Source organism: Stegostoma tigrinum, chromosome 3, assembly GCF_030684315.1.
Source record: "Stegostoma tigrinum isolate sSteTig4 chromosome 3, sSteTig4.hap1, whole genome shotgun sequence".
Taxonomy (NCBI): Eukaryota; Metazoa; Chordata; class Chondrichthyes; order Orectolobiformes; family Stegostomatidae; genus Stegostoma; species Stegostoma tigrinum.
In genome coordinates, this window is record NC_081356.1 from 87345991 (window position 1) to 87360218 (window position 14228).

General features: G+C 40.3%; 1 protein-coding gene across 2 annotated transcripts in view; it reads right to left on the reverse strand.

Moving 5' to 3' along the window:
• Positions 1 to 14228, reverse strand: part of lnpep (leucyl/cystinyl aminopeptidase) — a 96014-nt gene that overhangs the window by 60754 nt on the left and 21032 nt on the right. For both annotated transcript variants that reach the window (XM_048526890.2, XM_048526889.2), the window contains exon 2: positions 4575 to 5418. In XM_048526890.2, coding sequence (XP_048382847.2) covers positions 4575 to 5418 — 844 coding nt within the window. The remainder of the gene's footprint in view (positions 1 to 4574; positions 5419 to 14228) is intronic.

Sequence of the window (14228 nt, forward strand, 5' to 3'; positions counted from 1 at the left end):
TCATCTTTTTGAAATATCATTAAACATCACAACCACAATCTCGATAATGCCTCAAATACAAAGAACAACATGCATTTTAAAAATGTCTTCATCATTTGAGGGCATGCCGAAATGCATTTGATGTATTTACAATTATAATCTATGAAATGCAGCAAGTTACACCAAGTAAGCTTGAGATAATGCCCAGATAACATATTTGTTTTAGTGACATTGATTGAGGGATGAATATTAAACCAGGACACCAGAGATAAATATCCCATCTCTGTAAAGAGTCCAATGGAGGGGGCAGACATAAAGGTTTAAGAGCCACCTCATTCAAGACAAGGAGGAGTGAGCCAATCTATTGCCTTTCTCTTCCACAACCAATCAGTGCTCTATAATTTTAAAGGTACAACGTAAGGGAAGTTTAAAACCACTTTGAGATTACGAAATGAATGAATAGATTTCTTCTTTCCTACAGAGATTACTTTGGCAGCAGCAAGAATAAAATTGAGTTAGCTGCTAACAGTGGAATTCTCACCACAATACCACCAAGTGTCAGTGCCCACGTATCCAAACTGGTCAGCAGCATGGTAGAGATAAGGTTCCAGCTCAACTAAACTCAGCATTAATCTTCAGTTGTGATGTCATTAGGTATCAAATCACGTTTTATAAAGAAAAATGAAAGCAAATAATAAACCTTTACATGTTTCAGCTGTTCAGAGAAACAAAAATCCAAAATCTAGCTAGGATTAGTTGACTGCAACTGAAATTATGGAATAAACACATTAACTGTACCGCCAAACTGCTATCATGAGATACCTGCTAGAAACTGTGCACACATTTGCCAATAAGCCCTCTTAATTTAGCACTCTTAGAAACAACTCAGCTCTCAGTTCAAAATAAACGATGGCAACTAAAACAGTCAGACTGGAGACTGAGAATACTGGAAGAGTAAAAGATGACCTAACTTATTATATTTATAGCTCAATAAAGAATGTTCTTCAATTTTGTTTGAATGTGGTTCACAACAATGAGTCAGATGACAAAAGGCGGTAACAAAACCCAAATAGTCAGCAGGCAATTGAGAAGCAGATATAACAAGTTGTGGAGCTGGACGAACACAGCAGGCCAAGCGGCATCTTAGGAGCAGAAAAGCTGACGTTTCAGGCCTAGACCTTTTTTAATCAAGGGTCTAGGCCCGTAACGTCTGCTTTCCTGCTCCTAAGATGCTGCTTGGCCTGCTGTGTTCATCCTGCTCCACACCTTGCTACGTCAGATTCTCTAGCATCTGCAGTTCCTATTATCTCTGAGAAGCAGATATGGAGTTAATTCACAGAGGCATGTAAATATAAAATACAGTAATAACATGAAGAGATTTCAACTGTCCCAACATTAACTGGGATAATCACAGAATAAAGGATTTAGAACAGGCAAATTTCTTGAAACATACACGAGAGCTTTTTATATCAACATCTAGATGGTCCTACAAGGGACAGTGCAGTGCTGGACCTAATTCTAGGGAACAGTAGGGGAGCATTTTAGTGACAGCGACACCACTCCGTATATTTTAAGGTTGTGGAAAGGGAGAAAGATGGTCTGCAAAAAGATTTTGGATTGGGCTAAGACAGATTTTATTAAAATAAGGCAGAATGTGGCCAAAATAGAGTGGGAGCAGCCATTAAAATCATAGAATCCCAAGCGGGCCACTTTGCCCAACATGTTCCCTTTATAGTAAAATGTAGAGCAACAAACCGTGAGAACCTGGATGTCTAAGAGTATTCAGGGCTGGAATTAAAAAGGAAAGACAGATGTATTTCAGGTACAGAACGAAGTAATGGAAGCCCTAGAGAATTATAGCAAATGCAGGGAGAAATGCAAGAAAGCAAATAGAAAAGAGGGCGTGTGAAGAATGCTAGTATGCAAGATTAAGCAAAATCCTAAGATCAGTGAGAATCCCAAGATATACTTGTAAACTATCAAGAGAAAGAGAAAAACCAGGGAAAGAGCAGGGCCCATCAGGGACCAAGGAGGTAATCTGTGTGAAGCCAGAGGGCATTGATAGAATGAAAAATGAATACTTCACACCTGTCTTTACTTGAAAGAAGGATGCTAGTACAGATTTCAAAGGAGATGGTTTGGGAATTTTTTTGAGAGGATTGAGGTAAGTAGTGAAGAGAAATTGGAAGCTTTAGCTGGTTCTAAAGTGGGCAGATCCCCAGATCCAGCTAATTGATTTTTTTGTTTATTCATTTGTGGGATGTGGATGTTGCTGGCAAGCCAGCATTTACTGTCCAACCCTAGTTACCCTGAGAAGGTGGTGATGAGCTGCCTTCTTGAACCACTGCAGTCCACTTGCTGTGTGTTGACACATAATGCTACTAGGGAGGGAATTCCAGGATTTTGTCCCACAACCAAGTCAGAATGTTGAGTGGCTTAGAGAGAAAATTGAGGGTGGTTGTGTTCCTATATGTACCTGCTGTCCTTGTGCTGCAAGATGCAAGTCATTGTGGATTTGGAAGGTCCTGTCTAAGGATCATAGATATCATCAAATCCCTACAGTGTGGAAACAGGCCCTTCGACCCAACAAAGATAACGAAGTGTGAAGCTGGATGAACACAGCAGGCCAAGCAGCATCTCAGGAGCACAAAAGCTGACATTTCAGGCCTAGACCCTTCATCAGAAAAGGGGGATGGGGAGAGGATTTTGAAATAAATAGGGAGAGAGGGGGAGGCGGACCTCTCTGATGAAGGGTCTAGGCCCGAAACGCAGGCTTTTGTGCTCCTGAGATGCTGCTTGGCCTGCTGTGTTCATCCAGCTTCACACTTTGTTATCTTGGATTTTCCAGCATCTGCAGTTCCCATTATCTCCTCAACCCAACAAGTCTACTCCAACCCTTGGAGCATCCCACCCAGATCTATTCCCCATAACTCACTTAAGCTACACATCCCTGAACACTATAGGCAATTTAGTACGGCCAACCCACCTAACCTGCACATCTTTGGATGTCAGAGGAAACCCATGCAGACACGGGGAGAATGTGCAAACTCCACACAGACAGTCGCCTGAGGGTGGAATCGAACCGGGTTCTTGGTGCTGTGAGGCTGCAGTGCTAACCACTGAGCCACCGTGCTGCCCAAACTTTGGTGAGCTTCTGCAGTACATCTCTAGATTGCACACACTGTTACATTTGTATACCAGACTGCTGTGGGAGACAAGGGAAAACAAAGGGATACTGATCCAAATTTATAAATTGTTTCTGACCACCTGCTGGCTGGATAAGCTCAACCTATTTTCCTTGGAGCACAGAAGGTCGATGGGGAGCTGATAAAAGTATTTAAGATAATAAGGGACATGGACAGGGTGGATAGAAAACAATTGTTTTACTTAGTTGAAGGGTCAAGAACAAGGGGGCACACTTTTGAAGTAAAATGCAAGAGATTTAGAGGTCTTATAGAATGTTTTTTGTCAACCAGAGTGTGGTGGGGTGCATTGGAATGCAGTGTCTGGGACAATAGTTGAGGTATGTAACCTCACAATCTAACAGCATTTGGATGAGCACTTGAAGTGTCATATCATTCAAGGTTATGGACCTAGTGTAGGCAGTAGTGAACTTTGGCAGTACAGACTCAACGTGTCAAAGGGCCTTTCTGTACTGTATGATTCTATGATACTAAGTCCAATAATGCATAGATTTCCAACCTCATTCCTGAACCCAGATTTGTCAGGGGCTTAGCTCAGATTCAAGGCTCAAAGCCAAAAGAATTCCATTTTCCACTGTCTGATGAAGAAGTACACAAGCCTGGGGAATAGCTTTGGCAGTCAAAGATAGCTAAGCAAGGAAAACCAGATTTTAAAAAAAATCTGAACTTCAAGAAAATTATTTTAAACAAAGAATACCATTGGTCATGAGCACTGAACAGCTTCCATACAGAACCAAAAATAAAAGTTTATTTATCTGCTGTTCATCTTTTGGGAAAAGGGTTCTGAATCCGTCATTGAATTGAAGTTATGTGTAAAAGGAGGTGGTGACAATATTTTCATCCTTTTTCTAGAAAATAATGTGTTGCTGGGAAATGTTGATAAAACCACATTCACAGTCAATCTATGGGTAGACCCTTCAGAAGGCTTTAAGAATTCAATAAACAATGCAGCCTTGCATCATGTGTAGAATAGATTGATTTGGGGTCGTGGGTTTTCTTTCCTGAATGAGTCACTTGAATTGTCAATGATAATCAAGCACCTTAGAGAATGGGTATTTTCAGACTAGTATGTCCAAGTTTGATTGTTAGCCCACAAATGAGCAGATTTATTGAATTTAAATTCATACTCTGGATTTCCAGTTTGTTTAGCAACTATGCTCAATGCTAATACTGAACAGCATATACTTAACAGCATTCTGTAAGAAAAGCAACAGATACATCAATGAAGTGGTACAAATAGCTGGGCCACAAGACAATGGTACGCAACAGGGCAAATCAGACAAAACTGAGGAGACTTATTTCCTTCGCAGTATTTGAAGACAATACACAAATGTAACCTAGTGGGGAACAGTAATTACATGAAGAAAATCACACTGACAAGAATTAGTTTACCTGGTCTTGTTTTTATTTTGATAGCTGCTTTTGTAAAATCCAGAAAAACCATCCGATAAATTTGCTGCAAATTCCAGATTCAATGTGTACTTTTTTCCATTCAACAGTGCTGGATTAACTTTAATTGCAATTTGTTGATGTGGTAGGTATTCCAAAACCTGGACATCCTTTGCTTGATTCGATGCCCTTGGAGCGATGGTTGCTTTGCTGATTTTGAGACCATAGCTGTGGAGAGTGATGTTATTGGTATCCTCCTTGGCCAGGAGGGTTATTTGCACAGAACCTGTGAATTTCATGGTGGTGAGATTGGGATGCAAAGTAAGATCATAATGCATCGGGACAACAGCATTAGGTAATCTCATCTTTGGCCAAGGAAACACCTGGCCATTGGTTGCCAAAGGATATATGAGTGTTAAAGTTGTGTTCTTTTTATGGCAGCCTTCTTTGGTGAAGGTACATTTTGGCAAAAAGTAGACAACCATCGCTATTGAAAGTATAATCACCACAACAAATGCTCCAATAATTACGGTCCGAGCAGAAGAAAAGGAACAAGGTTCCCCTGATGCTTCCCGGTTATAAGCCCCGGACATGTTATTGCGGTGATTGGAACTCCTGTTCATGAACGACATGCCCAAAAGCCTTGCAGAAGATTCATAGTCTTCTTCATCATCCTCCAGGTCATGTTCTCCCAAACCACGCACCAACAACCGTGAACTATGGGGCTCATATTCAACTTCATCAGGTTCCAGGGGATGAAGGCGTGGCTCTTTGGCCAAGTCAACTATATCAGGCTCCTCTTCAAACATGCTATTTTCAATCATATTTCTGGGCAACTGGGCTCGCTCTGAAAGACAAAAGTCAAAATACTTTCAAATATATTCAGGGTGTTTTACACAGACTGGTACTGTTCCAAATATCTCCAGCAAGGTCAAGGGCAAATGTCTCATGGATGTTATTTCCATTAAACTGCAAAATGAATATTGGATACTATATATCATCCGGTCATTACCTGGCAGTTTTGGGAACAAATTCTGATAACAATTAACTATTATATCAAATCTGTTATTCAGAAAGTAAATTATATGTGCAACTCAGGGTGGGAGTTGTGGGAGGGGTGGGGTGGGGTCTTGATGATGTTGGCATATATCTGAAGCAGCAAGAGACAAATATTCCTGAAAGAGGGGAAAGTTGCAACAGGAGAAGCTATTTCACTCACTGCAAATTGTAATGTAGCAATCATATTATTTCAGTGAAAATGGATTCAATTAATATCCATTATTTTCTATGTGTATAAACAGAAAACTAGACAGGGTTGTAAAGTATCACAGAATTCTGATGGTCTGCAGCTTGTACAATTGCAGGATTCACAAGAGAAACACAGTTCGAACTAAAGTGCAGAACCACTATAGTTCTGTGCACCACTACACTGAAACCCGAATTTCAAAAAGCACAGTAAGTTCAAACTTCATGGTTTTCTTTCTTTGGCTTAAATACAGAATACAAGGCCAAGCATTAACCTCAAGTAGCAAGATCATCAGGCTTTAACTGCTGCTGACATCAAGCTACTAACATAACCTGTTGATAGTCCACTTTTGATGAGAATGTCTGCAAGTGTTATCAGATGGTGACAGAGCAGGTCTAACTGATTGAATGATTGTTATATTCCTTACCTGTTTAGCTGAGGACACAGGGTACTCACAACTAAAACTGGAGATTCTAGGATTCAATATTAGCTTATCACTAACTGAGGATAAAGCCTGACCTTTCTGGTGAAACTATGGTGTAACATCGGTGCCTGTCTTGGAATTGGACACTGTTCAAAAGAGATTCGTTAGGCTGATTCCTGGGATGAAGGAACTGACTTACCAGGTAAGGTTAAACAGGCAGTGGTTACACCTGTATTCACTAAAGTTTAGAAGAATGGGGTGATTTTATTGAAACATTCAAGGTTCTTAAAAGGACTTGACAAGGTAGATGTTGAAGTGATGTTTGTACTACTGGGAAATCATGAACTAGGGGACATGTTTAGAAATTAAAGGGGATACTCATTTAAAATAAAACCGTGAAGGAATTTCTTCTTCCAGATTGTGGTGAGTATCTGGATTACAATACCCTCTCTCCCTGTTGGAGTTTGGAAGCTAAGTGGCTGGAAGAATTTAAAGAAGAGGTAGATAGACTCTTATAATATCAGATAGTTGACAGCTGTGTTGAGCTTGCACAAAACAGGAGTTGAGGCCTGGGGTCCATGCTGTTCTTGAATGGCAGGGTAGGTTAGAGGGGCAGAATGGTTTACACCTGCTCCAATTCTTATGTTCTTATGGAACAGAAAGACATAATTTGGTCCAATGAGCTTACATCACTATTACTGTTACAAGAAATATCATTCAATTGTATGTGTTTTTGTTCAAGTCAGAATATTGTGGGTTCGGGTTCCTTTCCAGCACAAAAATCTAGTTAACACTCTAGCACAGTACTGAGGTAGTTTTGCACTGATATTCATAGGAAAAGAAGTAGGGTTCATCCACAGTCTCCTGGCTTTATCCGTCAATAAATATCATTACAAAGACAGCTTATGTGATCATATGAAGTACTGTTTGTAAGTCATTTGACTGTGTCATTTCCTCTAACAGTGACAAGAAAATACTGCAAATATTACAAAATGCTTTGGGCCACTGAAGAATTCTGTCAAAATGCTGGTCCTCCCAATAAAGACAAAATGATTAGGTGGATTACAGGGGATGGGTCTGGATGGGATGCTCTGAGGGTCAGTGTAGACTTGTTGGGTCGAAGGGTCTGTTTCCACACTGTAGGTATTCTATGAGTTTGATGAATAAAACAAAATACTGACTAAATGGCGGAGACGATGGCCTAATGGTATTATCACTGGGATGTTAATTCAGAGACTTAGATAATATTCTCAGGGCCTTGGTTCAAATCCCATTATGGCAGATGGTGGAATTTGACTTCAATAAATATCTGGAATTAAGAATCTAACAATGACTGTCGATCGTCAGGAAAAACTCATCTGGTTCACTGATGTCCTTTAGGGAAGGAAACTGCCATCCTTACCTAGTCTGCCTACATGTGACTCCAGACCTACAGCGATGTGGTTGACTTTTAACTGCCCTCTGGGCAATTAGGGATGGGTAATAAATGCTGGCTCAGCCAGCAATGCTCCTCACCCCCTGAATGAATAAAGAAAAAAAGCTAACTACTTGTATCAGCATGGTCACATGAAATACTGAAATCCCGGCTTCTCTCTGCAATAATACAGCTATTTATGCATTCCGCCTGGGAACCCTGCAGCCTAATGGTATCAATGTGGACTTCACCAGTTTCAAAATCTCCCCTTCCCCTACTGCATCCCTTAACCAGCCCAGTTCGTCCCCTCCCCCGACTGCACCACACAACCAGCCCAGCTCTTCCCCTCCACCCACTGCATCCCAAAACCAGTCCAACCTGTCTCTGCATCCCTAACCGGTTCTTCCTCTCACCCATCCCTTCCTCCCACCCCAAGCCGCACCCCCATCTACCTACTAACCTCATCCCACCTCCTTGACCTGTCTGTCTTCCCTGGACTGACCTATCCCCTCCCTACCTCCCCACCTATACTCTCTCCATCTATCTTCTTTACTCTCCATCTTCGGTCCGCCTCCCCCTCTCTCCCTATTTATTCCAGTTCCCTCTCCCCATCCCCGTCTCTGATGAAGGGTCTAGGCCCGAAACGTCAGCTTTTGTGCTCCTGAGATGCTGCTTGGCCTGCTGTGTTCATCCAGCCTCACATTTTATTATCTTGGAATTCTCCAGCATCTGCAGTTCCCATTATCTCTGATACTATTTATGCAAAGGTCTTTTATGTTGAGAAAGTCATTACTGTGAAACACCGCAAACACTTACACATCATTTTGTTTCTAATGGCAAAGGACATTATTAAAGCTTGCAACAACCATTACCATGTCAACACTTTTTACTTTGTTTGTAATTGTTTAGAAACTCATTTAATGGTTTTCTTTTTGCATTTCCTTTTTGCTATGAGAAATTCTTCAAATAAATTAAATTATTTCACTAAAATATTCAATGTCAGGCAGGAAAATGTGGTTTGTGCAGTCTACATTACTTAAATGTCACCTCACACAGTTCCTTTGCTACAAATGGAAAGGGGAAAAAAAATGAAAAGGTCAAATGACTTATAGTTTCCTATTGGAAATATTTAGTTGACCATGAGAACATTAGGTATTTACAGAGAATGTTGTTTAGATAGTTTTCTTTCTGCAAAACAAAGTCTGAAATCTGCTCAAAACGCCTTCCTACCCAATACATTTACAAAAACTTCCAGTACCAAACAAGTCAAATTTGAGAGAAGGCCTACCTTACAAGATGAGATTCTAGAAGCTTTTTCAACCAACTTGACAAAGATAAACTGATACATTATACTAATTACATGAGAACTGACAGCAAGTTATAGTGAATCCAGCCTATAGGGGTGGACTAAACTAGAAACTAGGAAATGTAGTGATCTGAGTAATTTGTAACCATGTTGAAAGTGCTCTTGTTGAAATGTGTGTAGCATGCACTGTGCTGTAATGGCAAACAAATTTCTTTCTTCCTTTCTTTGCTCTAATCAAGATACGTGAAAACAATTAAACAATCCTATACAGTTCTTGGGCGTCCAAGTGTCATAATCGAAAAGATATGTGGAAATCACATGATCAAAAAGAGAGATTGCATTCAATGAGACCCAAATTCAAATTAAGAGTTACATCAACAACTTAATATATTCCAACTTTATTGGTGTGACCTAAGTATACAAATATACAGCATTCCTGAATGTGACTACACTGTAGTTTTTTTAAAAAGAGGAAATCAGCCAAAATAGATCAGAACGGTGCAACAGTGAACTTTAAAGTGACAGTAGCCACATTTGTTTAAAGTGATCGTATATTGCTTACTTGCTTCACTGACTTGCTTAAAATAAGCCTGTTTAATAGCCACTTCGCAAAAATGTGGCAGCTTTCCATCAGAAGAACCTAAAAAAAACTTACGCTGTGCAAAACTATGAGCAGCATTGATAGGAGAAATCAGACACAGATTTAAAGTAAAGGGCAAGATATTCCGAAGCGATTTAAGGAAGTTCTTTTCCACCCAGAGGCTGGTGGACATCTGGAACTCACTTACTATCTGCAAAGGTGATAGAGGCAGAGACCATCACACCATTCAAAAAGTATTTCAATGACCAACTGAGGTGTCATAGCATACAAGGCCTGTGGGTCAAGCGCAGTAAAACGGAACTAAAATAAACTGGTGCTTATGACTGACACAGGTATGACGGCCTTTGTTGTAATACTCTATGCCTCTAAACCATAGCAATTAGCTCACCTGCAAAAAAATCAAAGAAACAGATTTACGAATGTACAAAATTAATTTGTATTAATTAATACACTAAGGAGGTGGTGATGAAGCGGTAATGTCACTGGGCTAGTAATCCAGAAGCCCTGGCTAATGCTCCTATTGTTGGTTCACTAGATAGCAATTCTGCTATCCTTACACAAGGCCCGTATCTGCTCTCTAAAAGAGCTGCAAGCCACTCAATTCAAGAACAAATTGATGTGGACAAAACTGGCCTTGACAACAATGCTGCGTTCTGTAAAAGGACAGAGAAAAAATTGTTAGGGAAACTCTTATCTCACCCTTTGAGCCTCATACAATGAGCGTCAAAATGAACAAAGCATTGTGGCTATAAACATTTCTTCACAGACTTTTCTCCAGTAGCAATGTAATTTGCTGGACTATGTGGTGGCATGTAATTCACAATGAAATATACTACAACACTTTTAACAGCCTCAATAAGCACTGACTGCTCCATTCAGACTAAGTGCCCATTCACACAACATCACTTGAAAACAGTATTACATTCACCATCGCCAACCAACTAAATATCAGTCTCCTCCCAAATCTTTCAAACAGATGTTCGACTTTTGAAAAACCACATTGATTTTTCTCCCATATTTATAACCTTATTTTTTTTTTCAAAAATAGACAAGTATCAAGTAGAAAAGATGGGCAAAAATAAACAAATGAAATGCTGAGGGACAATTTTCAATACAAATATAGATTGACAATGGCTGGGAGATGCCAATAGATCAAGGAAGGCAATAAAAGTGCAGAGAAGGCATTAGGTAGGCCCCCTAATATTATCACATCAGGTCAAAATTTTATATGTGATTTGGTGTTGAGGCACCCTTGACAAAATCATAATCTGAGCAAGGGTTTCACTGGAGAGCGGCCTAGTAGCAAGAGGGCTTCCAGCACCACTGCTGATCTATTAGCAGGGTGTTCCAGTCAGATCAGCAGTGTTCAAAGAGCACAAGCCTCACTCATTCTGGAGGAGAGTCCTCTGGTAAAACCTGAAGAAGTACCAGGTATGTGGGAGCTTGGCCCAGACAGCAGCAACATCCTAGCCAGCTGCACTTCATGGTGGAGAAGCAGCAGAATATTGCAGAGGAGATTAACAGCAGCACAATCATGAAGACAAAATTATCCTACTGCCAGAGTTTACAAAACATGAGCTAACCACAGAGGTCAGATCAGCAATGGTCATAAAAGGCATCTCTGATGAGGAGCGGGGACTGATGTGCGAGCCATAACGGCCAAGAAGGTCAGTTCCAATTGCATCATTGGGCATCTCGTCCTAGTGACCCTGAATCTCTTTATCCTGGGTGCATTCCAGGGGACCACTGGAGATACACATGCCAATCAGCCACATACCAATGTAAGAACCAACTTCTTTTCAGGGGGGCCAAATCCAAGGAATAGGATCAGAATTTGGCTCTTCGAGCCTACTGCACCATTCAGCTGGATCGTGGCTGATCTTGTACCTCATCGCCATTTACCCACACTATCCCAATATCATTCAACATTATTACATCTTGAATTCCACCAGCCTCTGTCTTTAATATAATTATTGAGTCTCCATAGCCTTCTGTGGTAGAGGGTTCCAATGAACCATCCCATGTCTCAGACCACATCTATCTCTTCTGCCAGACAATGTCTCTTGGTTGTTGATGGCACAGATGTGAGAAACATCTCTCCTGCATCTACCTTGTTCAACCTTGTAAAAGTTTGCATTTTTCAACTGGAAACAGTAGTACATCATTGAATGTTCAATGGTAGGAAATGATATGAAACTCCAGCTACAGGTAGGTTTCAATGAGAACAAATTATAATAAAATGGTAGAGTTGCCATAGTCTTACTGGGCCATAAGGCTGTTCTTTCATTAGAGAGAGAAAGAGAGAAATGCCTCTTGATTGTTTAACATGACGGTCACCACACCTCAGATGAGGGGAGAAATTGAGACTACAGAAAGATGCAGAACAGGGAAATTGGGGATCCTACTGCACGAATCACAAAAAACTGGTATAGAAGGTAACAGAGATGCCAAATGGAGTGTTGGCCTTTATTTCTAAAGGAATGGAGTATAACGTGGGGAAGGCTTGCTAAAACAATACAAGACACTAATCAGATCACATGTAGACTGTTAATTGTTTTTGTCCTCTCACTTAAGGAAAGATACAGTAGCATTAGAGGCAGTCCAGAGAAGGCTCACCAGTGTAATTCAGTGTTACACCAGGTACAGAGGTTTTTTTCACATTAGGAGAAGCTGAATAGCTTAGGCTTGCATTTGTTTGAATTTAGAAGGAGGAAAGATGACTTATTGAAATATATAAGATTCTTAGACAAACAGACAGGATAGTTGTGAAGGGGGAGAGTTTAGGACCAGAGTAAATGTTTACTCTCTTCTTTTAAAACTCATTTGTGGGATGCTGGCTTCACTGGCTGGCTAGCATCTATTGCTCATCCTCTGTTTAAGATAGAGATGAAGAGAATTTTTTTCTGTCCGGTTAGTGAATCTACGGAATCCTGTACTGAGGCTGGGTTGTTGCATATGTTCAAAGCTGAGGCAGACAGATTTCAAATCAGGAAGGGAATTAAAGGTTTTTGGGGAAATGCAGGTAAGTGGAGTTGAAGATTATCACATCACCATTGAAAGGTGGAGCAGACTTATGAGCCCAATGACTCACGTTGGCTTTTACATCTTATTTCTCACTGGTAGACAACTCAGAATAGTCTTGCCTCTGCAGCGATCCAAATAAATAAATGCTTACCTTCCACCAACACTAACACCATTCAAGTTCAAATTCCCTTACTCACTGGTTCTTGGTGCTTTGCGAATGATGAATACATGTGCAGTGGTTATCCCCAGACAGCCTTAGTTTGAACCATATCGCTCTTGCATTGGCAACAATAATGGATGGAAACATTCATAAAGCATACCAAATATTTGATACATTTATCACAAAAAAGGAAGTTTTAACGCGTTGTTATACATGGCAATACTTGAACTTTTGTCTTCCTGCCATCTCTCCTGCAGTTTTTATTTGGGAGGAATAAATAATGTTGTTCAGAAACAGCTGCCTGCAATTGAGCACTTGTTAATTTTACTCAGTGCAATACGCAATAGCAATATAAGGGCAAAGGCTGAATGAAACTTCTGTTTTGCTCTTCATTTGAGAAATTTGAAAGAATACAATGTTTTGTGTGAGCACACCATATTCAGGTACACAGGAGTCAGCATGATACTCAACTGAAACTGGCACAGAGGCATATTTGGGGACAATTGGAGAAGCTAATCCGAACAAACAGAGCTGATGTAATTGAAACATCCAACATAGGAGAAACAAAAGTTGGAAATCCACACTTTTCTCATTAATAGAGCTACAGCAGAGCTGGCTTATCCTGAAGTACAACAAGTCCCTAAGTCAGAATCACTTGCATAAAACTTGTATGCAGCTGATTAACTGTTTCAATAACATTAACACTAAACTGACATCACACCAGAATAGAGTGAAATATGATCGTGTATCCTTCTCTGCTTGCCATAAGAGGGAACAAAATGATGGTAACCTGATTGGTAAGTAATGAACAGTTTGGATTGGAAGGAAGATATGACATCAAGAAAATGCAAAGATAGTACAAAAGTAGTCTTTGAGTAAGGAGGACTAAATTAAAAAATAAGGCATCACAAGTCACAATCAAGGTCACGGACAACGTACAGGAAGCACTTTTTAAGGTTTTTCCTAGGCAATTAGAAACAATAAGCAAACAGCTAAATAGATTATAACGAACAGGAGTAATAAAGCGACTGATGAGCAGTATACCTATCAGGTGCCTCAGATGGGTCTGCTTAGATTTGTGGAGATTAGAAACAAACAGTAGACAAGTTGATGATGAAAACAATACTTGCCCAATGTCACCCAGTGAGGATAGCTCCTCCTCTCGCCAATGGAAAGGTGTTCAGGTGCAAAACGTATTGAAAGTAGCAAGTGTAAAAAAAATGCGAAATAACCTGTCAAATGTTCATTTGGAATTAGTATGAACTGAGAAGAACATGAATCTGATTGCTATTTGGAAACAAAGAGGGTTGTTCTGTACAAGAAGTTGTCATTTTGGACACCATCTGCTGCTGCAGTACAGCAGAACATTATGGGTCAGGTATTAAGTGGGATGAAAGGGCTCATCTGCTTCTTAGATGGCAGTCTAATTAACAGCAAGACAGAGAAAGGACATATCATACAAAAGTCCTTGTTGACTGCAAG